Here is a 17,923-nt window from a genome sequence, read left to right as displayed (position 1 = left end):
TTTTTGTGCTTCCTGCTTTTCCCTTGTTTAAAAATTAATGAAGGGTTTTCTTGCACTGTGCATGTGAAAACTGCTTTGTCTAAAGAAACCTCTTCGAAAGTATGGAACTTGTCAAAAATGGTTTTAAACTAAAGTGCCTTATTTTTATAGTAAAACGTATTAAGCTAAACTATTACTATCTCTCAACATTTCTGCCATAATACTGGTAGGAAACATTTCTGTTTTGTTATGGAACAGCTGATCATATTTTTTTCATTTTCTTGGCTATAATTCTGATTGTGTTTCAGTATCTTGGAACAGAAATATAAAGAAAAATGTAAATTCTAAGTAAGACTTTGGAAGTTTGTATTATTATCACTCATGGTTTTCAGCCTACCTTTTATAAACTGCCATGGATTTATCTCAGACCCCCTGAATGTGTCACATCTGTATTGTATTTTTTTGCAGTGTGCATTGGTTCGTGAGTGTACAGCCACTGAGGGCATAAGTGGGAAGGACAACCTGCCTTCCTTAAATGCAGGTAAGAATTCCAATATCTGTAAGAGACAGCTCTTGCAACTCCACCTCTGGTCCTGTAGAAATCACACAGATTCGTGGCAGAGCTCATCAATGTCTCTTCAAATGCTGCACAGATGTTCAAGTTCAATATTTTAGTGTTTTATACATGTTTGGCATTATCATTTCACGGAGAAGTTTGAATAAGTGTGTGTCAATTGCGCTTTCTGAAGCAGTGCTGAAATCTCCATCTCCTGCATCTTTACTGTTCAGTGATTTTCAGTGACTAAAAATCACTGTCAGTGACTTCCATGGGCATGGAATTACCATCATTAGTTTCTGTTGTGTCATTGCACGGCATTCTGTAAAATAATTCTGCGTTATTTGTAAGTGAATACCCAGGACAATCAATCTCTCTCATTCATAACTGGTGAAGTGGCAGTTTCAGATTGATCTGGAAACTGTCTGTCCTAGAATGAAGGGAGCTGTTGGCAAGGCATTCTCAATTCTAGGCCAGCTTGGGCTTGAGTGCATGGTGTTAAACTAGATCTGTTTTTCTTTCATTATCTGAGGAGTATTACATGCTGATGTGCTGTGCCATAAAACCTTTATTAGCCCGAGTTTATGAATCTCCATTACTCGGCAATAACAATGTCACAAATAAGTTATATGGGTCATCTAAAACCACAGCACTGTCAAGAATTCTGTGTTTGCTACATACCGTTGAGGAGGAATGTTACCAAACTTTTACAACTTTTTAAAATCTTTCTTGAAACTTTTTAATCTGATTTCTCTGATAGGGCAGACTTTCTGAATCTGCTTTGCAGTCTGAAGGAAGCCCTAAAAACTGCCAAAAATTAAGTTCTTCCATATGTGTGTGAATATTGCATTTTTTTTCTGTGAGTTGTTGAGATTAGATCAGAATCAGAAAAAATATGTTCTAGAGAAATACCATTTATTTTCATCAATTCAAAGTGAGAAAGATGTTAATTGAGAATTTCTGAATGTGCCGGAGCTACATCCGGCTCCAGAAATTCCTGAACTGGAAATAGCTGGAGGCATGGAGGGTATCCTGTGTCTCCAGGTGTGTATTTATGGCTTTTCTTGGGCACAAGATACAGAGGCCAGGTGAAGGATTTCATCTAGCCCAGTGCAGTTCTTTGGTTGTGATTCTGTATGTCATCCAGATTAGTGAGACTTGAAGAAATGACATTTCTGCCAGAGAACGATGCTGATTCACAACAGATTGTTTTCTGTTTGTTGCCTCCCTTGTATAGGTCTGATTGGGGTTTTTTGTTGACTTCTTTTGTATAGGAAAATGCTGTAGGTTGTGAATATGTTTTGTTGGAACTTCCAAGGTAGATGTCAGTTTTAGGAATATTGAAGTCTCGATCAATTTGTCAAGAATATTTCCATGTGATTCTACAGTGTATCTAGGCAGCGTTTTCACATTTGTTATTGTCATATACAAACACAATATAAAACCAAAGCCCACCCAACACTACTCGGGTTTATAAAGTTATAAAGTCAAACACACCTTGAAGAGCTTTTTTTTTTTTTTTTTTTTTTTGTCATTTTTTGGGTTGTCAGGCTTTTTTTAAAGAATTGAGGGGAAAGAGGTGCATATGCAAGAAATGACAGCATGCAGGCTATTGGGAAGAGTTTGCACTCACAGGAAGTTTTTCTCAGATAAATAATTAGTCTTCAGTCTGTTTCCTGTATTTGTGACTTTCTCTTCTCGTGCAGCATCACCTCCACTTTCCTGCTGACATGCTGTGCTCATACAGAACTGCCCCCAGAACAGTATGTTTTCCATATACATTCATATTTAGTTCACGTGTATGCTGCTGTAAAGCTTTCTGGTATTTTCTTGTTGTTTATCAGGCCTTCAAAATGATGAAACTGAAAAAAAAAGCTGCCTCTGTGAATCCTTAAGCTTGTAGGCATAGAAGCATGCTGGCATTCTTGTGAAATTTAAATCCTAGGATAGGGAACTCTCAGCCCTCCAGTGAGTTATGAGATGCTTGTTGAGCGAGTGGGAATAAGCAGTGTGTTTCAGAGCCTTATCACTATTGCTTCTATACCTCCAGAGACTGAATTTACGTCTCAAAATTCAGTTACTTATTTATAATGCTGGAGAGTTTGCCAGTTGTTTACATGTAAACAAATTGCATTCTAAATTAAAAAAGAAAGATAAGAAAAGTAATTGAAATTAAGCAAAATTAGGAAAGCTTTAATTATTATTCCTGAGGTAATACACATCATATTCCTATGCTACAAAGAAAGATATAAATAGGAACACTGTTAGCAAATTAATATATGGCAAAGATATGCTTTGATCTGTGTTCAATAGGGAATGAAAATAAAACCAGAGTATTCAATCTTTTATTATTTTTATTGTACTTTCAGGGGAAGCAATGTGAAGGATATTGCATGGAATAAAAAGCACAGAGGTTCTTCATATTAAAAATGACAATGTCCAAAAATATTCATGGGTAAATATATGGCATTGGCTTTCAGGCTTGATGCTGTGGAGAAAAGCTTTTAAAACAGAGTTTTCTCTTTTTTAACCACTGCAGTTCATGTGGATTTTGGGTTTTCTTCAATGCCTCTCATGATCACTGTCTGAGTACAGCAAGGATTATCTTTATGAAACTTCCACTCATTTTAATCACTACTTTTTATGAAAACCAATTCTAGTCTCACCCTTCTTATTGTACATGCCCTCTAGAATTTGGTTCTAGACAACTTGTTACAGGTAGAAATTAATTATTGTTGCAGTTGGAGGGGAAGATACTTCTGAGATTTTTATGGAGTTGCATGCCTTCAGTAGTTCTGTTTATAAGGAAAAAACATCAAGTACTTATGCAGCTTTTATTGGCCTTAAATCTTAAGCTTTAGCAATACTGCATATTGGGATTATTTGGGAAAAATGCCCAGGCTTTTTTTGACTTTGTAAATGAAATTTTCTTCTTAAACCCATGGATTTGACCATTTAAAAAACTTACAACACACTTGAGATTATCCCCATCTGAAAATTCAGACCTGAATCAAAGACCTGAAGATGAAGCCAGTACCTGGAGAGGAGTTTAATAATTCTAGCCACAATAAAAGTCACAACTTTGAATCCATATTTTTAGTGTTCTTTGTCCCTTGGTGCAGTTGTGATGGGTTTTCTGGGCTTTGTTTTACTTTGTGATGGTGGCAACATTGGGGAGATGGGAGGAAAGAGATTTTTCAGATACATATTTGCATTAGGTTCTCACAGATTAATGTGCATTTTTCAGTGTAGTCGATTCTGAGTGTGAATTTAAGGGCTGCTCTTGGAAAAAATCCCTTGATAAACTCCTTAGGAAGTAGATATAAAAAGGTAAAATAAAGAATCTTTTGTGTCAGGGGCATCATCATTTAAAATGTCCAGGTAATATGCTGATCGGGGGGCACAACAGAAAAAACAGTACCAACTCAAAATTATCATCTGGTTTGGCAGTTTTCTGTTTAAGGCCAGACTTGAATTAGCCCTTGAATTAGCCCTTAGTTTCCTGAGGTTTGAACATTGAGATATTTTGGGTATTGATAGTAAAGAAAAATTGCTCTTTTTAATATGTCAGAGAAATTAAGCATCTCTTTCGCTTATTTCACAATACTGAGTGAAAATTTAGTTTTTGAAAGTAAAATCACTAAGAACTAAAGGCAAAATTACTCTAAAAAGGCTCATAAAATGACAATAAAATGGCAAGAAGTGCTTATAATGTACTGTAATTAAGAAATAGTTGGCTTCTGATTGTAAAGGCGTAAATTATAACATCTGTATTGTCTCACCCTTCCCAAGAGATTGAAAATAGAATAAAAGTTTTTTAAGACTCGGTTGCTCCATCTCTGGATCAGAAAAGGGCATAATCCAACAACAGTTTTTCATCCAAGATTGCTGATGAAAGACATCTCAGTGGAGTGATGGGAATATAGAGCAGTGCGACCACTTAAACATTGCTCCTTTCTTCGGGTTGCAAGCAGTGGGTTTATTATCAGTGTATTTAAATCTCTGGTCTTCTTTTAGGCCTTTCCTAAAGGATATTTGTTAAAAATCCTGATTGCTTAGATAGACAAGGCAGTTTGGGTACCTTTTATTTTTAATTCTCTATAAATCAGACTACATAAACATTAATGGTGTCTGTGAAATGTCTGTTAGTAGCTGTCACTGTTAGTAGCTGTCACTCATTCCAAGTCAAGTGATGTTCTTATGTCACATTGCAATAGTGATCTGAAAACTGTGTGTGTAACATATCGACAGGGCTGTTATATTTATTTCTATGTAGTGGCAGTGTCTTGACCCCATCAAAGTTCCAGGTAACTCTAATATGTTCAAGTTTCCTTTAATGCAGAAGCACACCTCCAATTTGCATTAATGATTTGTGTGTGCATGTCCAGGGGAAGATGCAGCTGAACCCTGAGTCCTGTGCAATTTATTGGAATTGTGAGTGGTGCTGGCAAGCTGTGGTGGTGGCTGTACTGAGTTCATTGTTCATTTGTGCTCTCTGGTTTTCCTAACTCCAGCTGAAATGCAAGAAAAGAGAGTCTGATTGACATTCTCACTACTTTGAAGACCTAAATTCAAAAGTTAGCTACTCTGCTGGTAAAATGCGATTTATTGATGTACTAGTAATACTTTGCCCTCCACATGCTGGTATAAAAATGAAATAGATATTAAATGTTTTTAGTGGAATTTTAATGATACTAAAATTAATTTTGTAAGCTAGGGGGAAATAATATAATAATTATGCAGGTTATTGTCATAAATGTTTGGACTCATATAAGCACATGAAAGCAATGATATTATTTTTGCTCTTTGCAGTGTTGAGAAACCCTGTTTGTAAGTTGTATAGATTCCCTACTTCTGACAACAAGTGGATGCGGATCCGGGAGCAGATGGCTGAGACCACCCTCTCCTTCCACGTTCCTAAAGAACTAATAAATCTGCACATAAAGGAGGACATGAGAAGGTAAGGAAGAGGCAGCAATATAAATTATATTTTTCTGACTTTGAATCATGCAGACGAGGAGCTAAAATATATTTATTTGTAGTATGAAATGGGCACTTTTATAGCTGCTAAGAATTTACAGCTGTAACTGAACAGAATTGATTGCTCAATAGGACTCCAGTGACCTCATAAGTTCTGAGCAATGAACTGTGCTAAAGTGCAGTCATGGCTTTAAACCTGTTAGCACCACCGTTTGATTAACAATTTAAATATTCTGGAACATTAGCATTTTATAAAGGATCAGAAAATGACAGGGGGCTGAGCAACATTGTGCTGTGTTTGGCTATGTGTCTGGGTAGAGTTAATAACATAGACAAACATTATGCCATGAAAAATGACAAGTTTATAGTGAATAAAGGAGCAATGAGGATAAAATGGACATTCCTTTAGCTAATCTAAATTAGTTGGCATAAGAAAAGGATTCCAAAGTAATGTTTGTTTGAAACCCTAACGTTTGGCCTCATAACCCAGAGAGATATCTGAGAATCATAACAATGTGTATGGCCTGGAGAAAAAGGAGAATAGAGAACACAGGTGTCCCAAAAGCCTTTGAATGTCCAATTTGCTATTGCAGTGATTAAAATGGAGCCTGTCCTTGAACCCTTGTAAGCTGTGCTGATAAAATTTGGGGAAACATCTTTTTAAGTAACCCAGGGCTACCCTGAAGACAGTGCCTCCTTCTTCTTCCAGCGATAATGGATGATGTAGAAGATATTGCCTCCTTCCTCATGCAAGTTACTTAACACATAGATGGGCAGCTGGTCTCATGTGTAAGAGTGATGCTGGGACCCAGTGCTGCATTCCAAAGCCATCCTGTGCGCTTTGAGGCAATTCCTTCCTGTTGTGTCACATCCCAAAACAACCTGTTGTGGCTGTTTGTTCTGCAGTACCAAGCTTCTTTTCCTTTTTTTATTTACCCCATCTGTTGCTTCCCTGTGATGTTTATATGCCAATAGAACAGCATGTGGGAGGCTGGAATCTTGATTTTAATAAAGTCACTGGACTGATACATCCTTATGCATGGTGATGATGGGTTATAAAATTCCTATGAATTGTTATAATAGTTTATTTTATTCATTTAGTACTGTGTTTAGGCATTTATGGCCTCATCTTGTTTGAGAATACTTATGGGCAAGGTTTTTGCAGTAAGCAATAAAAATAGATTATACTGAGTCTCACAGTTCATGCACTTCCCATATTTTCATTTGCCTCATGGGTAAGTGCCTTTTAAATGTTAGAGGATTACTTGAACCACTTTTACTACTTCTGCATTATTCTCTCCAAAGGCATAATACAAGTAATAGCCCTTGTTGTTGTATCATATTATAGAATTCACCTCCCTGGACAAACTCCTAGTAAGAATTCACCATGGTGGGGTTTTCTCTTCACCAAAATAAAGATTTGAAAAAGAAACAGAAGTAACAGTGGCACAAAGATTGAGATAAGTGCCTCTGATTTTCCTGACTGCCGGTGTGGTTGAGCTGTTCAAGCCTAGTTGAAAGTGTGGGTGTGAAAGAAAGAGACCAAGTGATTGATGCAGTCTGGAGGAGGAGATAAGACTAACCAAAATGAGCAACACTATGTAGAATACCAGCAGATGGTGGGAACAGGAGCATCTGTGTCATCTACCATCATATAAGAGTGTGAGTTGGAGCTTCTGCTTTGTCTGGCCTTTCTTTTTCAAGAAAAGCAATTGTGGAGATGTGTGTTCTTGTGGAGTCCTTACACTTGTAGTCTAGTAGAACGTGTGAGGAGGATGCTGCTATATTCGGTGTGGGCTCAAGTATTCTTCTCTGTGTCTTTTCCCCTCTGTTAGTATAAAAGGATAAATATTTCTGTCTCAGAAGCCACTTATCATACTCAGCCTGTTTCATTTTTTTTATTGTGGCTTCAATATAGTCAGGCCTGAAGCAATTATCTATAAAAATGTGCCAGTAAGTGTTAATGCTATTCAGTATTCATTAAAAATTGTAGTTTAAATTCCCTTTTCTCGCCATCTTGAGATTGATTGTCTCTTGATAAAACTTCAGTGTTCATTGTTAACCAAACCCTTTCATTTATTGACATGATGCTTTGAAATTTGTAACTTCTAACAGTATTTGACTTTATTTTAACTTTAAGGGAAAGAATTTAAAGCAGGAATGGAAGCAAAATGATCTTAAAGTAGGAAGGGAGAAACAAGTTAAATTTAGCTTATAATTGTCTACACTTTTGTATAATAAAAAGTGTAGTGGATAGAAATTTAAAAGGAACTTAAAGTTTTCATCTCTTAGGAACCATATAAAATCGTATCATGGCTTTGCAAATCCCAGTCTATTCTCCTCACATGCATAGGAAAAGAGGCTTTAAAATAATTTTAAATGTATTTGTTGCCATTTTTGGGGTGGGTAGTTTGCTCATGGGGTTCTGGTGGGGTTTCTTTTGTCTCTTTTTTCTGCTTTGTTTTCTCTTTTTCTGTTTCTAAACAACTGTTCAGGGCATGCAAAGGTAAGCACAACTCACATTGAAGTTTTTAGTTGCCTGTCGGGTCAGGCTCACCAAAACTTGAAATAATTTTGGGAAATTCTGTAAGGAGACAAAAATTGCAACTGTTTTCAAGAGAGTCTAAAATGAGATTATTAGTAGAGAAAGAAAAACATGCCTTTTTTTTTTTCTTTTTTTTCTTTTTTTTTTCTTATTGACTCCTCCGTAATAATTATTTGCCTGGTTTGGAAACAACAGAGTGAAAAAGCTATGAGTATTTTATTTCTGGAGGGAATGTTATATTGTTTGTCTGGAGTTTATTGCCTATATATCACAGAAGCATATCTTGTAGCAAAGAAAAATGAGAGTAATTTTATCTGATTCTGTTCTTTAAAAAAAAAAAAAAATTGAAGTGGTTATCCATACATTTTAAAGTGAACTTTGTTAGGAAGAATAATTCCTGTGCTCCTTTCCTTAGAAGCTTCTAAACTTCCATTATGTATGAATGATTGAGTCATATCCCAAAGCTATAGTTTATATTTACTCCAAAGCTGCTGTTTGATAAATATTCAGAATTTTTAAGCTGTTACAATATTACAGAAGTTTTGCAAATATAATCTGCAGAAATGTCCCCTCTTGTTTTGAATCCTGCTAAGCTCTTTGCTTCTGATGTGTTGTAGTGTGTTTTTAAGTTTCTTGTTTTGTTCCCCCATTTTAGGTATTATTCTCTCCCTGTTCTTTGTAAGATGATTCTTCCCCCTCCAGTTTTCCCGCCACAGAGTCTTTGGCAGTTATGTTACCACGGTTACCCCTGCCCCCCTTATTTGTCAATCTCCCAAGTTACATAACTGCTCCTCCCTTATCCCACCATATAAGTAAAGTTTTCCTCCTCCCTGGGCCCAGTCAATCACCCCCCACTCCTCCCTGCTTTCGAGAACATTCTTCTCTCTGGGGGTCATAGTTGGCTGGCGTCCCAGGGCCCCTCCTTTGTTCTATGTTTATTGGATAAGTTCTTGTGTCAGTTTTCTTATGTACCTCCCCACATGTTCCCCTATTGGTTAGCTGGGCTTCCCCTCCCGTCTCCACCCCTTCCCTGTAAAACTCTGTCTCCCCCCGTGTTCGGGGCCATTTTGCTGTGGGTTTTTCCACCTGTTGGTTTGCCCTGTGCTGCATGTGGGCTCTTCAATAAACCGACGTTTTACCCCCAGCAAGTGGTCGCCTCCTCTCTCGTCTCGTCCAGCGCGAACCCAAGTCCGCAATCCAGCCCAGCCCGAGGCCAGGACGCCAAGGGGGGCTGGCCTCAGATGCGCAGGGGCGTCGGCCGCTTTACCCCTTCAGCTAGCCGGACTTAGGGCCGTGTACGCCCTCGCGCAGTTTGCCGTCCAACGTTGGGGCCGACGAAGTGGACTTTTGACCACGGACTGGACCCTGCGGAGTTGGGATTTACTTACCCTCTGGACGCCAGACTACCCCGGGTAGTAGCAGGCTTCGTTTTAGAAGCAGCGCTCCCCGGCGGAAGGGAGTCGGGACTCCTCGCACCCTCAGAGGACGACTCCCCGAGACGAGTGACCTTCGCCTGGTTTTTTCTTTGTCGCCTCGCCGCAGCAGGATTGGTGAGTTCGGGCCCCGTCCTGGGGACTCTCCGGCTTCCCCTCTGCCTTTTTAACTTTCCCTAGGGGTATACGCCCTGCGTTGGGGACCTACCCCCCCGCCTTCTCTCCTTGAGGTTTTTCCTCGTCCCCGCGCCGTTTTTGTTTTCTCTTCCCTTTGGGTGCCGGATTTCCCCAGACGTGGGGCCGCACCCATCACCCAATCTCTTTTTCCCTCCGGCTGTTTACCCAGACTTTGGGGCAGTGGGGGGGGCAGGGGCCGGCGGCAGGCGGCTCATTGTTTAAGTTCTCGTTGTTTCCCGGGCGTGCGGTTGCGTCATCAGAGGATTTTCCCCCTTTCTAGCGGTAGCAGTTTCTGCTCTAGAAAGGCGCAATGGGAAAATCCCAGAAGGAGGTTTATTATGTTGTGAAGGGTTTGTTGCTTGGGGGTGGTCAGAAAGCCCGCAAGCAGGAGTTAAAATGTTTAGTTAAGTGGGTATTTTCTAGGTTTCCCGAGGTCTCCCCGGAACGCGTAAAAGAGCCGCGGTTTTGGGCAGCCGTTGTGGCAAAATTAGAAGAGGCCATAAATTCCGGGGAGACAAAACTAGCCACCGTGGCGTATTGCGCGCGCAGAGTTCATGCGACACTCGGCGTGCCTGTGGAGCCTAAGAAATGTCCCGCGGTTTCTGGTTTGTCCCCTCGTTCTCCTCGTTCAGTTGCCCTTGTCCCCCAAACCTTTCCCTCGTCCCGTAGGCATGAGCCCTCGAGGGGGATTTTGAGGGCCGACCAGAGGCAGGGGGTCCATCCTGCCCCTGCTCCCCCTCGACCGGCTCGGCCTCCCCCTTCGAGGAGCCCTGGCCAGGCTCCTTCTCTTCCCTTACCCTCCAGCCCGGTCCCCAAGTCCCCGGTTCCAAACCCCAAAGTTGTTCGGTTTTGCGACGACCCTCAAAAGGGGTCCCTTGGTGCCCGAGATGGCGGCGGCCACGCGGCCGCTCCCGCCAGGGCTCTTTCTTCTGCTCCTAACCCTTTCCTCCCTAATGCTAACCCTTTCCTTCCCCCGGACCGAACCTCTTTTTCGGTTGTCCCTCCCCCATCTCTTTCCTCTGCTCCTTCCATTTCTCCGCCCTCCGATCCTCCGTCGGCTCCTCCCCAGGTTCCTCCCCCAGTTCAGCCCCCTGTTTACTCCTCCCCTGCTCCACCTTCATACTCTGCTCCGCCTCCGAACTCCACCCAGGGGGCGGAGAGGGGCGGTGTGCCGCGCCCACTCCCTCGCCCTGCCCCATTGCCAGACTCCGCCTCAACCTCCTCCAACTCCGGTTCCCACGCTCCCCCTTCCGGTTCTCACGCCTTGTGTTCGGGGTGGGGGGGGATGGATGACTGGAAGCCGGGGCAGGCGCCTTTATTGGAAGCCGCTCCGGTTACGTACCACCTCAGCGGGGAGGGGAGCTCTCAGGCCCAGTGGGTGCCTTTAGCACAGGCCCGGATTAAGAAACTGTGCAAGGCGCAGAAGGACTACTCCCGCGGGTCTGAATACTTCTGGGGTATGCTCCGGAATGCCCTTGCACAGGGAGATCTGGTGCCGGCGGACCTGAGGGCCCTTTTCTCTAGTTTAACAAGACCCATGGAGTTTAGGGTCTGGGTGGGGGAATGGAGGAGGGAGATAGTGGAGGTTCTCCCGATTCTTTGGGGGAATCCTTCAGTGTCTCATGACGCGGACGGTTTGGCAATTTCCCAAGAATATCTTTTAGGCGAGGGACAGTGGGCAGAGGGGATAGCTCAAGCAAAGGCCTTGTTCTCGTCTCAGCTTGTAGAGACCGCTAAGGCAGCAGAGCGGGCCTTTTATAAGCTAGAGGTGATGACCTCCCAATGGGAGGACGATGAAGTCCGGCAGGGGCCGCAAGAGCCTTACATGGTTTTTATCGAGCGCCTCTACAGATACGTGGAGGCGCAGGCGACCGGGGACGACGACAGGGAGAAGATGCTCTGGAGGATGGCGTATAGCAACGCCAACCTAGAGTGTCGGAAGGCCATCAGGAGGCTCCCTCGAAGTCCCCGGCCCACGGTGGAGGCCATGATAGAGGCCGTGGTAGGCCAGGTATCCTTACCATCGCGGCCTAAAAGAGCCTCAGTGGCTTTTGCGGAGGACCCCGAACCGGACTTCTTTGATATAGAAGCTGCCCCCGTTGCCGGGCCCCCAACACCCGGGTCCGGCAGAAGATCAACAGCCACCCACCCCTGCCACCTCTGTGGCAAGACAGGGCATTGGATGCCTCAATGCCAGATGCGATTAGATTATTTGGAGTATAGAAGGAAGCGGGAAAAGGAGGAGAGTAAGGGCACAAAAAACTAGGCCTGGAGCGCAGCCCCTCCCTGCGCGAAGACAAAAATGCGGCAGGCCACTTAACAACAAGCGGGGAGGGAGGAGACGACAGAGAGCTGCCGTACACACTGCCGGATTTGTCTTACTTAGTACCAGACTTGACACATACCTGTGGTATTCAGCCTACACCTGCGCTTGACACCATGTCCTCTGTCCCTACAGGCTGCAGCTAACTAGGGACTTCTATCTCCCTAGTAGTGACATCCAGCTGGTGTCTGTCGACCTGCAACACCCGGGTCGCTGGAGGAAACTTGGACGTTGCAGGTGGACAGTCGTCGGGGACACAAAGCACACACCGCGAGACATTCACATCGTCCCTGGTCTAGTAACTACCGACCGGGACCGTTTCGCGGTAGGGCTGTACTGTGTCCGACCCCCACTCTTCCTCCCTAAGGGACAGATCATTGCCCAGGCTATTCCGGTTCCAGATAAAGATAATTGGAAGAACTCCGTGGAGAAGACATCGCCTCCGACAGTAGCCTGGGCACAGCTGGTGGGGAGGGAGAAGCCCCGCCTGACTTGTCAGCTCTCGTTGGGAGGGGACAGAAAGATCGTGAGGGGTCTTTTGGACACAGGTGCGGATGTGACGATCATTCCCTCTCGGGAGTGGCCGTCACATTGGGACTTGCAAAGCGCTGCGGGCACAATCTCAGGTGTTGGGGGCCTTCAATTGGCCAATCAATCTAAGAGCATTGTGCAAATTAAGGGGCCCGATGGGCAGTTGGCCTCTATACGCCCGTTCGTTTTAGATTATACCGAGCCTCTCTGGGGAAGGGACCTACTAGCCCAGCGGGGAGCCAGAATTGACCTCCCAAAGGCTCCCCAGGTTTTTCGGGCAGTGGCCACTGAGGAGCGCCAGACCTGGAAGCTGAATTGGCTGTCAGATAAACCAGTACAGGTCTTGCAGTGGCCACTCAACAAGCAAAAATTAAAAGCGCTCAATGAGCTCATTCAGGAGCAGTTACTGAAAGGCCACCTGGTGGAGACAATGTCACCTTGGAACTCCCCAGTGTTTGTCATTAAGAAGCCTAATAAGGACAAGTGGCGGCTCCTGACCGACCTCCGCCAAATTAACGAACAAATAATGGACATGGGTCCTCTTCAGCCAGGGATGCCTTCCCCAGCAATGCTCCCCCAAAACTGGAATTTGGCAGTTATAGATATAAAAGATGGTTTTTTCCAGATTCCCCTGCACCCAGACGATGCCCCGCGCTTTGCGTTCACGGTTCCATCCATCAATCATGAGTCCCCAGCCAAGCGCTATCATTGGCGAATGCTTCCGCAAGGCCTAAAGAACAGCCCTGTGATCTGCCAATGGTATGTCGCTTTGCTGCTGTCACCCATACGTACAGCCCTCGGGGATGCCGTCATCATTCACCATTACATGGACGACATCCTCGTGTGTGCACCCGACCACAGTCTGCTTGCCCATGCGCTTGACCTGACAACCAATGCGTTGGTTGCTGCAGGGTTCGAGCTCCAGCAGGACAAAATTCAGCGGATGCCACCTTGGAAATACCTGGGCCTCGAAATCACAAAGCGGACCATTGTTCCGCAGAAATTGGCTATTAGGACAAAAGTCCAGAGCCTAGTGGATGTCCATCAGCTGTGTGGGTCTTTAAATTGGGTGAGACCCTGGCTAGGCATTTCAACTGAAGACCTAGCCCCCCTTTTCAATTTGTTGAAAGGGGGAGAGGGGCTGAGTTCCCCTAGGGCTCTCACCCCAGAGGCAGGGGTGGCTTTGGAGAAGATACAGAAAGTTATTTTGGCCAGGCAGGCCCACCGTTACCATCCGGGCCTGCCCTTCAAATTTATTATACTGAGAAAATTGCCACATCTCCATGGCGTGATACACCAGTGGGACACCAGTGTAAAGGACCAGGGGCTGGGTGACCCCCTCTTAATTATAGAGTGGGTGTTTCTCAGCCACCATCGGTCCAAAAGAATGACACGGCCACAGGAGTTGGTAGCCGAACTGATCCTCAAAGCAAGATCGAGGATCAGGGAGCTGGCGGGGTGTGATTTCGCATGCATACATATCCCAATTAAATTAGAATCAGGACAACTCAAATTAAAGACCTTTGAAGAACTGCTGCAAACTAATGAATATCTTCAGTTTGCACTCGACAGCTACACCGGGCGCATCGCAGTAGATCGGCCGGCCCACAAATTATTCAATTCGGAGTTTAAATTATCGCTGAAAAAGGTTCAGAGCAGGAAGCTGCTGGATGCCTTGACAGTTTTCACAGACGCGTCTGGAGCATCCCACAAGTCAGTAATGACTTGGAAAGATTCTCAGACTCAGCAGTGGGAGACTGATGTTGTTGTTGTGGAGGGCTCTCCACAAGTTGCTGAGTTGGACGCAGTCGTCAGGGCATTCCAGAGGTTCCCTGGGCCTTCTAATTTGGTTACAGATTCTGCATATGTCGCAGGTGTAGTGTCTCAAGCTGAGTCTGCGGTTCTTCAAGAGATCACCAGCAAAAGATTATTTGAGTTGCTTAACAGGCTCGTCGAGCTAGTCTCCCACCGCGAGCACCCTTTTTATGTTATGCATGTGAGATCACATACTGATCTGCCCGGGTTTATTGCGGAAGGCAACCGTTGTGCCGACTCTCTGGCCGCGGCTGCTGTTACGCAGGCCCCTCTCCCAGACGTGTTCGGCCAGGCTAAGATCAGTCACCAACTTTTCCATCAGAATGCGCCTGGCCTGGTCCGGCAGTTCAGTCTGACACAGGATCAGGCCAAGGCGATAGTGGCCACATGTCCCCAATGCCAACAAGATCAGATGCCTACTGTGGCCTCAGGGGCCAATCCCCGAGGTTTGGCGAGCTGCGAAGTGTGGCAGATGGACGTGACGCATGTCCCATCTTTTGGTCGATTGTGTTACGTCCATGTCTCAGTTGATACCTTCTCTGGGGCTATCTATGCTTCTGCCCACACAGGTGAAAAGGCAGCGGATGTGCAGAAGCATCTGCTTCAGGCATTCGCTGTCTTGGGCATCCCTAGGGCCCTAAAAACAGATAATGGCCCTGCGTATACCTCCAAGGAGCTGCGGAGCTTCCTGCAGCAATGGGGAGTAGTCCATATGACTGGCATCCCCTATTCCCCAACAGGCCAAGCCATGGTGGAGAGGGCCCACCAGAGCTTTAAGAAGATCTTATCCCGGCAACAACCGGCGATGAAGGTGGAGACCCCCCACGTCCGGCTGTCAAGGGCATTGTACACGCTTAACTTTCTAAATTGCTCTTTTGACAGCCAAAATCCTCCAGTGGTCCGGCACTTTGGCAGTCACCAGCAGCTGCAGCCTAAAGCCAGGCCACCGGTTTTTGTAAAAGATCCGGAGACCTGGCGGACGGAGGGCCCCTTTGACCTGGTGACCTGGGGGAGGGGATATGCCTGCGTGTCCACTCCCTCAGGCCCCAGGTGGATTCCATCTAAGTGGGTCAGGCCCTTCGTCCCGAAACAGAGGACTAAGAAGGAGGCAGTACCACAAGTCCGGCAAGCTTGTTGGCGTTGGCGGAGGAAACCACACCATCAATCTTTGTCTTTCTTTCCAGATCTTCCCCCAGTTACAGAAGAGCCCTCTCCTCCAGCTTCTCCTCCACCCCTTGACCTCCTATGTCATGTTTCCTCCCATTCACCCCCTGCTCCAGCTCTTACCCCCTGTATGTTTTACTTAAACTGGTTGTTTGGAGAAGAACCATTTTTGTGAATTCATCATACTTTTACTATCTTATCTCATTTCAGTTACATCTCCCCCATGGCCCCCGTTTCAACATCGCTGACTCCCATCCCTAGCCTGCTAATGGCGATCATGACGACCTGCGGACTCCTTTTGCCACCTTCGGAGCCGTGGGTCATCCCCCAGCGGAAAGTCAACGTCTGGCGTGCCTTGGCTCAATCGTTAGGACAGGACAGTATATGCCTAGACACCGGCGCAGCAGAGGACCCGATGTCGCCTTGTGGGGATCCCTTTCTCTCCAGGCGAGTTTCTCCTTGCCTTCTAAAGTGCCTTTAATGCTATCCTAGCCCAGAGCCTCACTATCCTCCCCAGTTGTGATTCCTCCAACGCCTGGAGAGACGGAGTGAGCAGGCTAGATCCTGCACCCTCCGAGCCCACAGAGTTACATTTCCTCGGTTCGACCAATGCATCAATTTGCTTTCAGTTTGATTATACAATCACCCCCGTCGAGAGGGGTAGTGAGGTAGTGCTACAGTCCAAGTTAGAATACCAAGCTAAGCAGTGGTGTAAGGCTGTCCTAAAGATCCTCGGCCCCACCACTACCAGACGGACCCCTTACTCCCTTCCCCGAGGCGTGTTTTTAATTGTGGCGACCGGGCGTGGGCAGGCATCCCCTCTGGCCTGGTCGGAAGGGCCGTGCACTTTTGGCCGGCTGACACTGTTTACCCCCAACGTCACTCAAATTATCAATTGGAAGAAGACAAACATCACATCTAAATTGGCTAGACCTAAAAGAGATCTCAAGGATCTCATTGAGGATTGTGATGATGAAATTACTCATTGGTCACACTCAAAATCCGTCGCCTTTACCATCTTGTTGCCTTGGGTATCGGTGGCGAAGGCTCTAGGTGAATTGGGCTGTCTAGAGTGTTGGGTGGCTAAACAAGCAAATTTTACTTCGGCCGCGCTCTACGACCTCCTCACAGACGAGGAAATAACAAGGAAGGCGACACTCCAAAACAGAGCAGCAATAGATTTTCTATTGCTGCTCCATCATCATCACTGTGAGGAGTTTGAGGGCCTCTGCTGCCTGAACCTATCCTCTCGAGCCGAGGACGCCAGACATTCCATCAAGAGGCTGCAAGACCTTGTCCATCAGGTCAAGCAAGAAACCTCTGACTGGCTGGGGGACATTTTCAAGGGTTGGGGCCTCAGCGGGTGGGCCGGTTCCATAATAGAATCTGTTTGCAAGGTTGTTCTGAGTTAATTAGTACTTTTAGTTTTCATTATTTTGATCCGCGGTTTGGTCCAGAGACTAATGGTCAGAGATACCTCAGCATCTGTCAACCATGCCGCAGTCCCGTCGGACAAGCCCATCGAGCTGGAAGACCTCTCCTCGGAGGCCGAAGAAGCTACAGATGAGGAAGGGGCGACCGCACCGTCCTTCGACCACCCAGGGGCGGGCGGATTCCAGCTCGAAGAAAGCGAGGCCTGGCCGGACCAGCCGCGAGATCCTGAATTTTAAGTTTCTGTGGACTTCCCGTTCTTTTTATTTTATTTGTTAAGAAACGGGGAGATGTTGTAGTGTGTTTTTAAGTTTCTTGTTTTGTTCCCCCATTTTAGGTATTATTCTCTCCCTGTTCTTTGTAAGATGGTTCTTCCCCCTCCAGTTTTCCCGCCACAGAGTCTTTGGCAGTTATGTTACCACGGTTACCCCTGTCCCCCTTATTTGTCAGTCTCTCAAGTTACATAACTGCTCCTCCCTTATCCCACCATATAAGTAAAGTTTTCCTCCTCCCTGGGCCCAGTCAATCACCCCCCACTCCTCCCTGCTTTCGAGAACATTCTTCTCTCTGGGGGTCATAGTTGGCTGGCGTCCCAGGGCCCCTCCTTATTGGATAAGTTCTTGTGTCAGTTTTCTTATGTACCTCCCCACATGTTCCCCTATTGGTTAGCTGGGCTTCCCCTCCCGTCTCCACCCCTTCCCTGTAAAACTCTGTCTCCCCCCCGTGTTCGGGGCCATTTTTGCTGTGGGTTTTTCCACCTGTTGGTTTGCCCTGTGCTGCATGTGGGCTCTTCAATAAACTGACGTTTTACCCCCAGCAAGTGGTCGCCTCCTCTCTCGTCTCGTCCAGCGCGAACCCAAGTCCGCAATCCAGCCCAGCCCGAGGCCAGGACGCCAAGGGGGGCTGGCCTCAGATGCGCAGGGGCGTCGGCCGCTTTACCCCTTCAGCTAGCCGGACTTAGGGCCGTGTACGCCCTCGCGCACTGATGT

At 45.7% G+C, this 17,923-nt stretch overlaps 1 protein-coding gene across 1 annotated transcript in view; it reads left to right on the top strand.

Annotated features, from left to right (window-relative positions):
- LOC128943625 (inositol polyphosphate 4-phosphatase type II-like) overlaps positions 1-17,923 on the top strand; it is a 133,267-nt gene that overhangs the window by 45,963 nt on the left and 69,381 nt on the right. Inside the window, exons 7-8 of the mRNA XM_054286518.1 lie at positions 448-520; positions 5,348-5,495. Coding sequence (XP_054142493.1) covers positions 448-520; positions 5,348-5,495 — 221 coding nt within the window. The remainder of the gene's footprint in view (positions 1-447; positions 521-5,347; positions 5,496-17,923) is intronic.

The sequence above is a fragment of the Melozone crissalis genome, unplaced genomic scaffold (assembly GCF_028551555.1).
Source record: "Melozone crissalis strain CALT ecotype California unplaced genomic scaffold, PUWL_Pcris_2 ptg000050l_1, whole genome shotgun sequence".
Taxonomy (NCBI): Eukaryota; Metazoa; Chordata; class Aves; order Passeriformes; family Passerellidae; genus Melozone; species Melozone crissalis.
The sequence above is the reverse complement of the archived record's forward strand: the minus strand, read 5'-3'. Positions and strand labels throughout refer to the sequence as shown.